Source organism: Hemitrygon akajei, chromosome 7, assembly GCF_048418815.1.
Source record: "Hemitrygon akajei chromosome 7, sHemAka1.3, whole genome shotgun sequence".
In the NCBI taxonomy this organism is placed as follows: Eukaryota; Metazoa; Chordata; class Chondrichthyes; order Myliobatiformes; family Dasyatidae; genus Hemitrygon; species Hemitrygon akajei.
Genome location: NC_133130.1, coordinates 37,667,150 through 37,681,514, shown reverse-complemented (window position 1 = coordinate 37,681,514; position 14,365 = coordinate 37,667,150). Strand labels below are relative to the sequence as shown.

The 14,365-nt window shown below is 39.0% G+C and overlaps 1 protein-coding gene across 12 annotated transcripts in view; it reads right to left on the bottom strand.

Annotated features, from left to right (window-relative positions):
• The window catches only part of ppm1ba (protein phosphatase, Mg2+/Mn2+ dependent, 1Ba), a 212,614-nt gene that overhangs the window by 32,299 nt on the left and 165,950 nt on the right, over nucleotides 1–14,365 (bottom strand). For all 12 annotated transcript variants that reach the window (XM_073050662.1, XM_073050660.1, XM_073050659.1 and 9 more), the window contains one exon: nucleotides 8,092–8,209. In XM_073050662.1, the coding sequence (XP_072906763.1) occupies nucleotides 8,092–8,209 (118 nt within the window). The remainder of the gene's footprint in view (nucleotides 1–8,091; nucleotides 8,210–14,365) is intronic.

The following is a 14,365-nucleotide window of genomic DNA, read 5'->3' as shown; positions in this document are numbered from 1 at the left end:
CTAACAGCAAACAATTCAATATACCATTTTTTCAAAATCAAATCAGGACAAAGAGTGAGACTACAGGTGCAAGCAATACAATTGACTCCACAAGAACTTTCAGAAAAGCAATCACATTTCTTATCTCTTAACCACCAGGATTATTTGGGGAGGAATGAAATAAAAATTAGATTCACCTTGACTTCCACAAAAATTATTACAAGTTCATTCAGCAAATAAACAGCAATAGATGGCCCATGAATACTAAAGAAACATGACCACTGTTTCCATTTGTCATGACATTCTTTGGTCTTTTTGCACTAGTGCTGGGAAAAAACTCTTGCTGCCAAACTGTTTCATTATTTCATTAATTGCTCAATTTCTCTGTTATTCTTAATTCATCCTTCCAAAGATTACATCTTTATGAAAAGTAACATCACAAGGACTTAACTAATATCCTACATTTCTTAGTAATTTTTCAGTAATTTCTTTTACCACAGTTCTTTTCTGCTACAGCTGATCTCACATGCATCTCCCACATTTCAAACTCAATAAGGTTCCTCCACATCACACCCTGGTGCAAATGCTGTTTTGAGAGCAAAGAAAATCATTATTGCCTCACCAAGTACTTTTTGTATCTCTTGCTATTAATATAGAGGTCTGGACTGATGAATTATAAGAGTTCAAATTCCACCGCAGCACTGAAGCAGATAAATTCAGTTAAATAAATTCTAGATTGCACCTATTTTAATACAGTAAACGAAGGACAGTTTTTCTTCAAGACAACAATCAGAGGATGAAGATGTATGATGATTGCAAAGCAACATTGAGGAAACATCATGGAAAAGTAAGAATTTCCAAGTGCAGAAAATCCAAATTTATAACCAGTAGCACTGAAAACACTCATGATAGTTCTGATGAAAGGCTACTGACTATGAAGATTAAATGTTCCTCTCTGCAGGTGCTGCCCAGCATGTGAAGTATTCTAAAATGTTTGTTGTTCTTGTATCAGAAAACACCTTCCTTGTTAGGGTAATGAGTTGGACTGAATGCAATGTTCAACACTACCTATGCAAGAAAGGAGTTCTCTTTAAAAAAGTTGACAAAGCATATTGACTTGAAACACTCTATAAAGCTAGTTGAACACTTCAAAGTTAAACCAGAGAGTGAGGAGGAAAGCAGGAGTACGAGATTAAAATGGGATAGTTCTAACTACCGGCCTCCTTTTGTGAAATATTATTACAAGATATCCCAGTGAACCTTGCAATTAACCAGAAAATCTTTCATGTGGTGCGTCAAACTTTTGCACAAACATACTTAGGATGTAAAAAAACTCATCTTATTAAGAATCTTATTAATCTTAAGATTGAGAAACTTCACCAAGAGACTCTTGCTAATAGTTGAATTAAAGCCACAGCCACTTTGAGATGCAGCTTTTAACAATATTGGTTTTAACAAACTTGGCTTTTCAGGGAAGCATTTCTGATTTCTGCAATTCTGTAATAGCTGATGGAATTAATCACTCAATATCCTAACTTGTATCTGCTCACAGTAATTGTTCATTTTGGGTACACAACCTCAGTGAAGCAAAACAGCATTGGGTTATTGGAGATAGAGCCTGTTCTCTCAAGGAAACACAAGCATCTCAACAGTGATATAAATAATTTTCAAAGAAACTGCACAGAAATACACTTATGTCTGTTATTCTCAAAGTTGGGAAGATAAAACCACCAAGTATCAAGGAAAATGAACTCAAAGTTGAGTTAGAAACAGAAACAAAGAAAACCTACAGCACGATACAGGCCCTTCGGCCCACAAAGCTGTGCCAAACATGTCCTTACCTTAGAAATTACCTGGGGTTACCCATAGCCCTCTATTTCTCCATGCTCCATGTACCTAGCCAGGAGTCTCTTAAAAGACCCTATCGTATCCGCCTCCACCACCGTCGCCGATAGCCCATTCCACACACTCACCACTCTCTGCGTAAACAAAACTTAACCCTGACATCTCCTCTTACATCTGAAACCCCTGACATATCCAAGCACCTTAAAATTGCGCCCTCTCACATTAACCATTTCAGCCATCAAAAGCCTCTGACTATCCACAAGATCAATGCCTCTCGTCATCTTGTACATCTCTATCAGGTCACCTCCCATCCTCTGTCGCTCCAAGGAGAAAAGGCCGAGTTCACTCAACCTATTCTCATAAGGCATGCTCCCTAATCCAGGAAACATCCTTGTAAATCTCCTCTGCACCCTTTCTATGGTTTCCACATCCTTCCTGTAGTGAGGCAACCAGAACTGAGCACAGTACTCCAAGTGGGGTCTGACCAGGGCCCTATGTATCTATAGCATTACCTCTTGGCTCCTAAACTCAATTTCACAATTGATGACGGCCAATGCACCACCATATGCCTTCTTAATCACAGAGTCAACCTGTGCAGCAGCTTTGAATGTCCTATGGACTCAAACGCAAGTCTTGGACTCTGATCCTCCACACTGCTAAGAGTCTTACCATGAATACTATATATTCTGCCATCATATTTGACCTACTAAAATGAACCACTTCACACTTATCTGGGTTGAACTCCATCTGCCACTTCTCAGCCCAGTTTTGCATCCTATCGTTGTCCCGCTGTAACCTCTGACAGCCCTCCATATTATCCACAACACCCACAACCTTTGTGTCATCAGCATATTTTCTAACCCATCCCTCCACTTCTTCATCCAGGTCATTTATAAAAATCACGAAGAATAGGGGTCCCAGAACAGATCCCTGAGGCACACCACTGGTGAACGATGTTGATGCAGAATATGACCCGTCTACAACCACTCTTTGCCTTCTGTGGGCAAGCCAGTTCTGGATCCACAAAGCAATCCCCTTGGATCCCATTCCTCCTTACTTTCTCAATAAGCCTTGCATGGGGTACCTTGTCAAATGCCTTGCTGAAATCCATATACACTACATCTACTGCTCTTCCTTCATCAATGTGTTTAGTCATATCCTGAAAAAATTCAATCAGGCTTGTTACGCACAACCTGCCTTTGACAAAGCCATTTAGACCATTCCTAATCATATTATGCCTCTCCAAATGTTTATAAATCCTGCCTCTCAGAATCTTTTCCATCAACTTACCAACCACTGAAGTAAGACTCACGTGTCTATAATTTCCTGGGCTATCTCAATTCCCTTTCTTAAATAAGGGAACAACATCCGCAACCTCTCCCATCCCCATTGATGATGCAAAGATCATTGTCAGAGGCTCAGCAATGTCCTCCCTCACCTCCCACAGTAGCCTGGGGTACATCTCCTCCGGTCCTGGTGACTTATCCAACTTAAAGCTTTCTAAAAGGTCCAGCACATCCTCTTCCTTAATATCTACATGCTCAAGCTTTTTAGTCCGCTGTAAATCATCCCTACAATCACCAAGATCCTTTTGCCTAGTGAATACGGAAGCAAAATACAGTATTCATTAAGTACCTCTGCTCTCTCCTCCGGTTCCATACACACTTTCCCACTGTCACAGTTGGTTGGTTCTATTCTGTCATGTCTTAACCTCCTACTTTTCACATACTTTCATAAGCTCTTTTCTTCTTGACTAGATTTACAACAGCCTTTGTACACCACGGTTCCTGTGCCCTACACGGTCTGACACGGTGGTCAGCAGCACAGGGGCGCCGCAGGGAACCATACTCTCTCCGGTCCTGTTCACCCTGTACACATCAGACTTCCAATATAACTCGGAGTCCTGCCATGTGCAGAAGTTCGCTGATGACACGGCCATAGTGGGGTGTGTCAGGAATGGACAGGAGGAGGAGTATAGGAAACTGATACAGGACTTTGTGATATGGTGCAACTCAAACTACCTGCGTCTCAATATCACCAAGACCAAGGAGATGGTGGTGGACTTTAGGAGATCTAGGCCTCATATGGAGCCAGTGATCATTAATGGAGAATGTGTGGAGCAGGTTAAGACCTACAAGTATCTGGGAGTACAGTTAGACGAGAAGCTAGACTGGACTGCCAACACAGATGCCTTGTGCAGGAAGGCACAGAGTCGACTGTACTTCCTAAGAAGGTTGGCGTCATTCAATGTCTGTAGTGAGATGCTGAAGATGTTCTATAGGTCAGTTGTGGAGAGCGCCCTCTTCTTTGTGGTGGCGTGTTGGGGAGGAAGCATTAAGAAGAGGGACGCCTCACGTCTTAATAAGCTGGTAAGGAAGGCGGGCTCTGTCGTGGGCAAAGTACTGGAGAGTTTAACATCGGTAGCTGAGCGAAGGGCGCTGAGTAGGCTACGGTCAATTATGGATAACTCTGAACATCCTCTACATAGCACCATCCAGAGACAGAGAAGCAGTTTCAGCGACAGGTTACTATCGATGCAATGCTCCTCAGACAGGATGAAGAGGTCAATACTCCCCAATGCCATTAGGCTTTACAATTCTATCGCCAGGACTTAAGAACTTTTTAAAAGCTATTATTAATGCTTTTTGAGATAGTGATTTAGATGTATATCATATTTTTTACTGAGTTAAGTATTGTATGTAATTAGTTTTGCTACAACAAGTGTATGGGACATTGGAAAAAAGTTGAATTTCCCCATGGGGATGAATAAAGTATCTATCTATCTATCTATCATCCTTTCCCTGTCTCATTGGAACGTATCTATGCAGAACCCCTCACAAATATCCCCTGAACAATGGCCACATTTCTTCTGCACGTTTCCCTAAGAACATCTGTTTCCAATTTATGCTTCCAAATTCCTGCCTGATAGCCTCATAGTCCCCCTTACTCCAAATAAACGCTTTCCCAACTTGTCTGACCCTATCCCTCTCCAAAGCTATGGTAAAGGAGATAGAATTGCGATCACTATCTCCAAAATGCTCTTCCACTGACAGATCTGACACCTAACCAGGTTCATTTCCCAATACCAGAGTAAGTACAGCCTCTCCTCTTGTTGGCTTATCTACATACTGTGTAAAGAAACCTTCCTAAACACATCTAACAAACTCCAGCTCATGTAAACCCCTCGCTCAGGGGACATGCCAATCAATATTTGGGGAATTAAAATCTCCCACCACAACAACCCTGTTATTCTTACACCTTTCCAGAATCTGTATTCTGTCTCCCTATCTGCTCCTTGATGTCCCTGTTACTATTGCATGGTCTATAAAAAATACCCAGTGGAGTTATTGACCCTTCCCTCTTCCTAACTTCCACCCACAGAGACTCCGTAGACAATCCCTCCATGACTTCTTCCCTTTCTGCAGCCGTGACACTATCTTTGATCAACAGTGCCACGCCCCCACCTCTTTTGCCTCCCTCCTTGTCCTTTCTGAAACATCTAAAGCCTGGCACTTGAAGTAACCATTCCTACCCAAGCCATCCAAGTCTCTGTAATGGCCACAACATCATAGCTCCAAGTACTGATCCACGCTCTAAGCTCATCTGCTTTGTTCATAATACTCTTTGCATTAAAACAGACACATCTCAAACCATCGGTCTGAACATGTCCCTTTTCTATCACCTGCCTATCCTCCCTCTCGCACTGTCTACAACTTTCTCTATTTGGGAGCCAACCACCTTTTCCACCATCTCTTCAGTTCGTTTCCCAACTCCCAGCAATTCTAGTTTAAACTCTCCCCAACAGCCTTTGCAAATCTTCCCGCCAGGATATTGGTCCCCCTGGGATTCAAGTGCAACCAGTCCTTTTTGTACAGTCACACCTGCCCCAAAGGAGTTCCCTTGATCCAGAAATCTGAATCCCTGCCCCCGACTCCAATCCCTCAGCCACACATTTATCCTCCACTTCATTCTATTCTCATACTCACTGTCACGTGGCACAGGCCACGTGATCCTGCTTCTCAACTTCCTTCCTAACTTCCTGTAGTCTGTTTTCAAGACCTCCTCCCTTTTCCTACCTACGTTGTTGGTATCAATATGTACCACGACCTCGGGCTGTTCCCTTTCCCACTTCAGGATATCGTGGACACGACCAGAAACATCCCGGTTCCTGGCACCTGCAAGGCAAACTACTATCCGCGTTTCTTTCCTGCGTCCACAGAATCACCTGTCTGACCCACTAACTATACAGTCCCCTATCACTGCTGCTATCCTCTTCCTTTTCCTACCCTTCTGAGCCACAGGGGTAGACTCTGTCCCAGAGGCGCGGCCACTGTTGTTTCCCCCAGATAGGCCGTCCCGCCCAACAGTACTCAAGCAGGAGTACTTATTGTTAAGGGGGACAGCCACAGGGCTACTCTCCAGCCTCTGACTCCTGTCCTTTCCTCTCCTGACTGTTACCCACTTATCTGTCTCCCAAGGCCCTGGTGAGACTACCTACCTATAACTCCTATCACCCCCACTCTCCCTGACCAGACGAAAGTCATCGAGCTACATCTCCAGTTCCCCTAATGCAGTTCCTAAGGAGCTGCAGCTCGATGCAGCTGCATTTTGAGATCATCCACTCAATTTTAACAATTAGTCCTTGACAGTTATACTCCAACAATATTAAAAATACAAATAAAAATAAAGATAAAACAAATCTAGAAACAAGGTTAGCCATCCTGTCACTATTAAAATATTTTGACAATAGATCCTGTACCTGAAAACCAAAATGAAATGATGCAGCAGGAAAAATACAAACAACTCTAATACTGGATAATTATCACTGAGGCCAACATTTTGAAAGGAATTTGGTGAAATCTATTGAAATCCCGACACTTTTACAGCATGCCTTATCCAAGAAATTGCGAACTATTGAGTATCAATACACCACCCTTTGTTAAACTGTCTACCTTCGGAAGGCACAAAGCCTGGGAACATCTTTGTGACTTGAGGTATGGAGAATGAACTACGCATTTAAAAGTAAATACTGGATCATTTGTAATACTGATGGGAATTACATTAAGAGGGCATTGATCCTTGTTGAAAGTATAATTAGACAGATACAATGATTATAGTCGGCCCTCCTTATCTGCGGATTGAGAAAACCCGGAAATTCTCTCTCCAGCACTTGTTGTTTGAGTATGTACACTTTTTTTCTTGTCATTATTCCCTAAGCAATATAGTATAACAACTATTTACATAGCATTTACATTGTATTAGGTATTATAAGTAATCAAGAGATGATTTCAAGTATATGGGAGAATGTGCATAGGTTACCACGGATCAGGAATTTTTTAAAAACGGAAGTTCTCCAAGTCGGAACAGGTACATCTGGTATTATTTAGCATCAGTTAGTCAAATGCTTGTCTTAGTATATAGTATATATTTTACCTTTCTATGCATATAAAACACTTAAGAAACATGTATTTCAATAATTAAACAACTGCGTTGCTTAGTAATAATTATAGCTTTCATCGGGGCAGGGCCTTTCACATGCTCCATTATTCTCATTTTATCCTTTAAAATTGTTCCAATCGTTGACCAACTTTAGCCTAATGCTTTTCCAATGACTAATAGCGTTTCACCCCTTTCCAATCGATCTATTATTTCCACTTTATTTTCAATCATGATCGTTTTCCAGAACAGAAACACTGTGGGCTGCAGGTCCCAAGCTCTGCCGGGTCCTAAAGTCCACCGACTTGAGCATCCATGTTTTTTGGTATCCATGATGGGTCCCGGAACCAATCCCTCACAAATAAGGAGGGCCGACTGTAGTTTAAGCCTGGCTAAAATTTTCTCCAGTTTAACAAACACAATGTCATCATTTACTGGAAGACACTTCCACTACTCAGATCTTGGTGGTACATCTAGCAAGGCAATATATAAAGGTAAAATTATACACAAGCAACATATTTCTGTAAATAACTGGAAAAAGCAGCTACACACTGGAAGGAAAAAGACAAATTAATGACCAACTATACTCTAACTAATGCATTATAGTGACACATTTATGGACATTTTTTATTCAATTTCACATTCTACACAGACAAGTGGAGAAGGGGTTCTTAATGTTCTCAAGATATTTCCTTCTCTTGAGAACACAAAAAATTAAATTGATACCTGAAGAAAGTTATTACTTTAAAAACCTACTTAGTAATAAATTCACTTAATCTTTTCTACAAATATCTCAAGCTAAAAGAAACAATTAAGCCAAATCTATCCTACCTTCAACGCGAGATTCCAGGTACTTATCCAGTTCAGCATCTCTTCTTACTGCCTCTTCTGAAACCTTGGGAGCATTAGGGAAGCAGACCAGTACAATGCTCATATTGTCTCTACTTCCCTACAGAAACAAATGAAGTAATATTATAAAAACATCACTCTACAGGATTATCAGACAGATCAGTCATATTCATAGAACTGGCTTAAGCAAAGGACACAATACTAAGTTAATTAATTTGCAAAATTTCACGAGCTGCTTAATTGACACATACGGATTTTGAAGTACAAAAAATGAATATAGTGGATTCCAGTTAATTGGTCCACTACTTATTTAGGACAACTCTTAAAGAATTAAAAATTAATTGAGAAAATAGCCAGGATTACCTTCATTTATTTTGGACATTATATCACTTAATTGGGGCAGGAAACTATGCCAAGCATTTTCTAACTGCTGTCAGTCGCGTGCACATCGTGTGGCTGTAAGACACGACAGCGTGCTTAGAGCAAACCGTTTTTATATAGCGTCACCGGCACATTTGTGCTTAAAGAGCAGTGATTTTTGTCAAATACTGTAATTAATAGTAAGACAATCAGAACTGTTTTGCTCACTGCGGTTTCAAGCATTTAGGCTTGGAGATGCCAGAAACAGCCAGGAGTGAAAATGAAACCATTTCACTACTTCAACAAGTTAGGGACTATGAAGAATTGAAAGTATTGAAAATCACCTTGAGTATTACAATTAAAATGAAGATTAGGAGGTACAGTCATCAAAAGCACAGTTTGAAGGCAGTCCACTATCTGCACTGATTTTGTTCATTTACAATCAAAAGAACGCATCAGCATACACTGAATGAGTTCCTCTGCCAATAACTATTAGGAGCTAATAGACAGTTTTATAGTACTATAGTTGTTTCGGCAGTGTTGCAATTTATTCTCTATTTCATTTAAATACATAATTTGTTATTCTGTTAAACTGTAGGTGTCTTTTTCGACCTTTTCAGCTTTTTCCATGAAATTTCAGCTAACTGGGGCAGTCACTTAGTTTGGCCAAAATGTACAGGTCCTGATTGACTATCCAAATCAACTGCAATTTCTTGACTTTTACAGGTGATATACTATTATTTTTATCTGAATATAAATTGTAGTATCATTAATTACTATCCTTGTATTAAAATATGAAATTTGTGCCACAACCCCTTTTGAAATTTATATGTGCCATTAGTTTCTAACTTATGCATGGCTTTGAACTTAATCACACATATTTTTTGTCATTTCTTTTCTCTCTACCATGCTAATGGAGAGCAATTTTTAACTGGGAATCCATCAAAAGATGCCTCAAGTTGAGAAGACACAAAAAAGATAATCCATAACTAAATAAGAAAATTATAAAATTGAAAAGCCTATTAATATTGTTGAAAAGGGTCTGATGACTGGGAGCAAAAGATGACACAAAATGAACAGAAAGAAATTAGAACATGAGAAATTAGTAAGTAATGTGAAAACAGGCGGGCAGTTCAGCTATTTTTTTTTAAAAGAAAATGAACAGATAAATGGAAACAAGATTCCATATACTGAGATCTGCAGCATCAATCTGCTGGAGGAACTTGGTGGATCAAGCAGCATCTGTGGAAAAAACAGGACCCGTTAATTTCATACAACAGTCTTCAGGACATGATAGCCTGCAACCGAGGGATCTTAAATATAAAAGTGAAAATCAAGAGTACTTTGCTAGAAAGTTGAAATAAAAAATCGAAAATGCTGGAAATACAAGAAAGAACACTTGGGGGAAAAAAACAAATATTCCAAGTTGAAAATTTGTTGGAACTGGGACAGGACTAAAGGAACCTATCAGATAGAGTGGGGCCAGAGTTGCCAAGAAAATAAATTACCGTATATAGGTTCATTGGTCAGTAGATTAATGGGGACAGTTAGAGAGAGATAATGTAAATACTTGAACCTAGGACTGTAGGACATGCTGTGCTAATGCAGACAGAATGTCTGACAAATGACTTACAACAATACTGGCCAGCTCCAATAGTTACTTGAAGTTGCAGAAATCAATTCAGCATCTGAAAAGCTCCGACAGAAGAAAGAAGCTCCTTAATTGTATTTTGGGCCTCTTTATAACACTGTAATAGACTACACATAGCTAGGTCAGAGTGGGAATAAGTGAGAACTAAAATGAAAAGCAACAGGAAGCTCAGGACCCTCTCAACTGAATGCAGGTACTTTTCAAATTGTTTTCTAATCTGCCTCGGGTTTCTCTGATGTAGTGAACATCAAATTCTAGTCTTTAAGAAGAGCAAGGTGAACCACTGCTTCACCTGAAGGCCTGTTTGTGATTTTGGATGGAGGAAACCGATGATGTGAAAGGATAGGCGTAGCAACAAAAAAGGGATCTTGAGGTTGATTGCGGAGATGAAGTGATAATTTATGAAGAAACATGAAGCAGGTTAGATATTAAAAGAATGACACCTGGTAGCATTGAAAATTTAATATTCCGACAATCGTAATATTTACAATCGTAAGATGGCGATTGTTTAGTTGCTTCGAACTTTTGCTCCGTTACTCTTCTTACCTTTGCACTATGTGTCTCCCTTCTTAAACCTTAGTTAGGTATTTTATTAGTTCTCTTCTACCTGCCTGCGAACACATCTATCTTATAATGGCTACCAAAAGTACTAAAACCGGGAAAAAGGAAACTTCTACAGCTTTGTCGGCTGACATTCTCGCTGTTCTGGAACAACATCGACAAGATACTTTAATGGATTTTAGAAATGAATTTAGAACTTCTTTCAACCAGCTGAATGTCAAACTGGATCAGATTAATGCTAGAGTGGATGATCATGATGAACATTTATCTCGCATTGACGTAACTTCTGAAGATTTAAAACGCCGTGTTCAATATCTTGAAACTCTCTGCTCTAACCTGGAGGAGAAGAATAGTAAACTTTTTTCCAAAATGGTGGATCTTGAAAATCGGAGCAGACGTTGCAATCTACGAATTCTTGGTTTGCCAGAGGCCACCAAAAAGGGCTCTCCCATTGAATTTTTTTCCAAGTTTCAATGTGAGATTTTCGGGAAAGAATTTTTTCCGACTCCACCTGGGCTTGAAAGGGCACACAGGATCTATGTTCCTCGAGCAATTCTGGGTTCCCGCCCACGGCCGATTATTTTATGCTTTCATCAATACCAGGTGAAAAACCGTTTGATGATGGAGGCACGCCGCAGAGGTACTTTTGCCTTTCAAAATACGGTCATTCGTTTTGTGGAGGATTTTGCCCCCCAGGTTCTGAAGATGCGCGCTGAGTTTAAAGGTGTAATGAAAGTGCTTTTTGATCGCGGATTCAGACCCTTTCTTCGAAACCCAACCGATCTTCAAATTACGCTTACTACTGGAGATTATAAGTGGTTTAAATCAGTGAAGGAGGCTGAGGCGTTTGTTGGAAGTCTCCCAGCCACCTCGTCTTCTTTGGAACCGGCCTGACCTTCTAAAATGGTTGATAAGTACTTCTCAAAGTAAAACTATCTTTTCCGAACTCAGACTTTACTTGAATAATTCAGTCATTATCTATTGAAACTCTAAGGGCTGTAGTCAATCTCTCCCTGGACTTGGTGCGTTTTTTCTAAATAGATAATTTAAGTTTAATGTTTCCCTGCGAACTTTCAGATTTTACCTGTGTAATCTATTTTATTTTTGTATAACCTTATCTATAGAGAACTACAGTTGTCTTTAACTTGTTCTGGAGGTTTGGTTTTTATTGAAGGCCTCCCTGTTGGTTGATTCATAGTTTAAGTTTTGCTTTTTTTTCCTGTAAATAGTTGATAAGGACTCTCTTTGAATTTTATAATTTCCCACTTTTCTCCCTCCTTTTTTTTTTCTTTTAATCTTTTATAATTTTTCACGGGTAGGTTAGTTTTAATTTTCTTCTGATTTTCTTTGTATTAAGTTTTATACTTCTGTTGAAGTTGTTCCTATTTATAATTCTGTTTTCTAGTGCATAAATTAGTTATTATTTGCTATATTATTTATACGGAACTTTTGTTAATGACACAGAACTGGAAGTCATACTTGGGTTAATTTTTTTGGTAGAGCTAGCTGCTTTTTTAGGTAGCCGTCTAATTTTGGGTTGCGAGGGGGGGTGGATTCTCCAGTTCCAACACTACTCACTGTTTCTTTTGTTTTCCTTTGTTATTCAGGACATGTCTCTGTTTTGATTCTACGGATCTATGTTTACATTTTTGCTCCCAGACTGTTATTTTACTGCTTGATTTTTTATATGCCTGCTACCTTCTATGCACTAACAATTGATAATGGTTAGTTCACTTAAATTTGTGAGCTAGAATGTAAAGGGATTGAATCATCCTGTTAAAAGAAGGAAGGTCTTCTCGCATATTAAACAACTCAAAGCTGACATTGCTTTCCTTCAAGAAACTCATATTCGTAGTTTTGATAATTCTCGGCTTCTGTCAAAGTGGGCGGGTCAGCATTTTCATTCATCCTTTGCTGCCAAAGCTAGGGGGGGTCTCCATCCTTATTAATTCAAATATTCCTTTTGAACTCCATAATAAGATATCTGATACAAATGGCCGTTTTATTATTGTTTCTGGTAAATTATACAATACTAAAGTTGTACTAGCAAACCTGTATGCTCCCGATTTTGATGATGTTAATTTTTTTGAATGTTTTTTCTCCTCGCTACGAGATTTAAACTCATACTCTCTTATACTGGGTGGCGATTTCAATTGTAGGTTAGATCCTAATTTGGATCGATCATCCTCTGTTACTAGACTACTTACTAAATCTGCCTTAGCTATTCACTCTTTTCTCTCTAATTATGGTATCTCTGATATATGGCGTTTCCTTCATCCCACTGAGAGAGACTACTCTTTTTTTTCACATGTTCACCATACCTTTACCAGAATTGACTACTTTTTACTCGATAATCAACATTCCATCTGTCTATTCTTGTGACTATCAGAGTATACTGATTTCTGACCATGCCCCAATTACTTTGTCTTTAAATTTTCCTGGTCTCCCTCAGAGGAATAAACACTGGCGTTTTGACTCGACTTTATTATCGGATGATGATTTTCTAAAATTTATTAAGGATCAGATAACCTTTTATTTTAACACCAATACATGATCTGAAATGTCATCCCAGATTGTCTGGGATGCCATGAAAGCATATTTGAGGGGTCAAATAATCTCCTATACAGCAAATCTTAATAGAAAGTCCTGTGCAGATCGATTAGACCTCATTAATCAGATTAAAGAATTGGATCAACTGTATGTTCAAACTAAGAATCCTGTATTATAAAAGAAGCGTGTAGAACTTCAAACTAAATTTAATCTTCTGTCTACTCAACCTGTCGAATGCCAACTTCTTGAAAGTAAGAGTTGCTTCTATATTCATGGTGACAAATCTGGTAAATTTCTAGCCAATCAGCTGAGACGTTCCAAAGCCAAACAACATATTACAAAGATCCGGAAGGAGAATGGAGACTTTACATCGGATCACTTAGAAATCAATGACGCATTAAAAAATTTCTATTCTCGACTTTATTCCTCTGAATCTTTGAATGACAATATCTCTGTTGATCACTTTTTAAATAATCTGAATATTCCTTCGCTTTCATCTGATTTTAAAGCCAAACTTAATGCGCCTATTTCATCAGAATAAATATCTTTTGCAATTTCTGCATTGTCTTCAGGGAAATCTCCTGGACCTGATGGGTTCCCCGTAGAATTTTATAAATCATTCTCTTCACTTCTTTCCCCTCAGTTATTCTCAGTATTATCTGACTCGTTTAATTACGGTAAATTGCCACCCTCTTTTAATGAGGCATCTATTATTCTTTTATTAAAAAAGGGTAAAGACCCAACAGAGTGTTCCTCGTATAGGCCAATTTCATTGCTCAATGTTGATGTTAAAATCTTGGCCAAAGTTTTGGCTTATAGATTAGAAACTTATCCCCTCTATTATTTATGATGATCAAACTGGTTTTATTAAAAATCATCTTCCTTTTTTTAACATTCGGCATTTATTTAACATTTTATATTCACCTTCAACTGGGATTCTTGAATGTGTTATTTCCCTCGATGCGGAGATAGCATTTGATCGTATAGAGTGGAACTACCTTTTTGCAGTTTTAGAAAAAATTGACTTCGGTCAAAGTTTTATCTCTTGGATCAAATTGCTGTATTTGTGTCCTACTGCCTCTGTTTTGACTAATTTTCAGAAATCCCAGTTATTTAACCTCAAACGTGGCACCC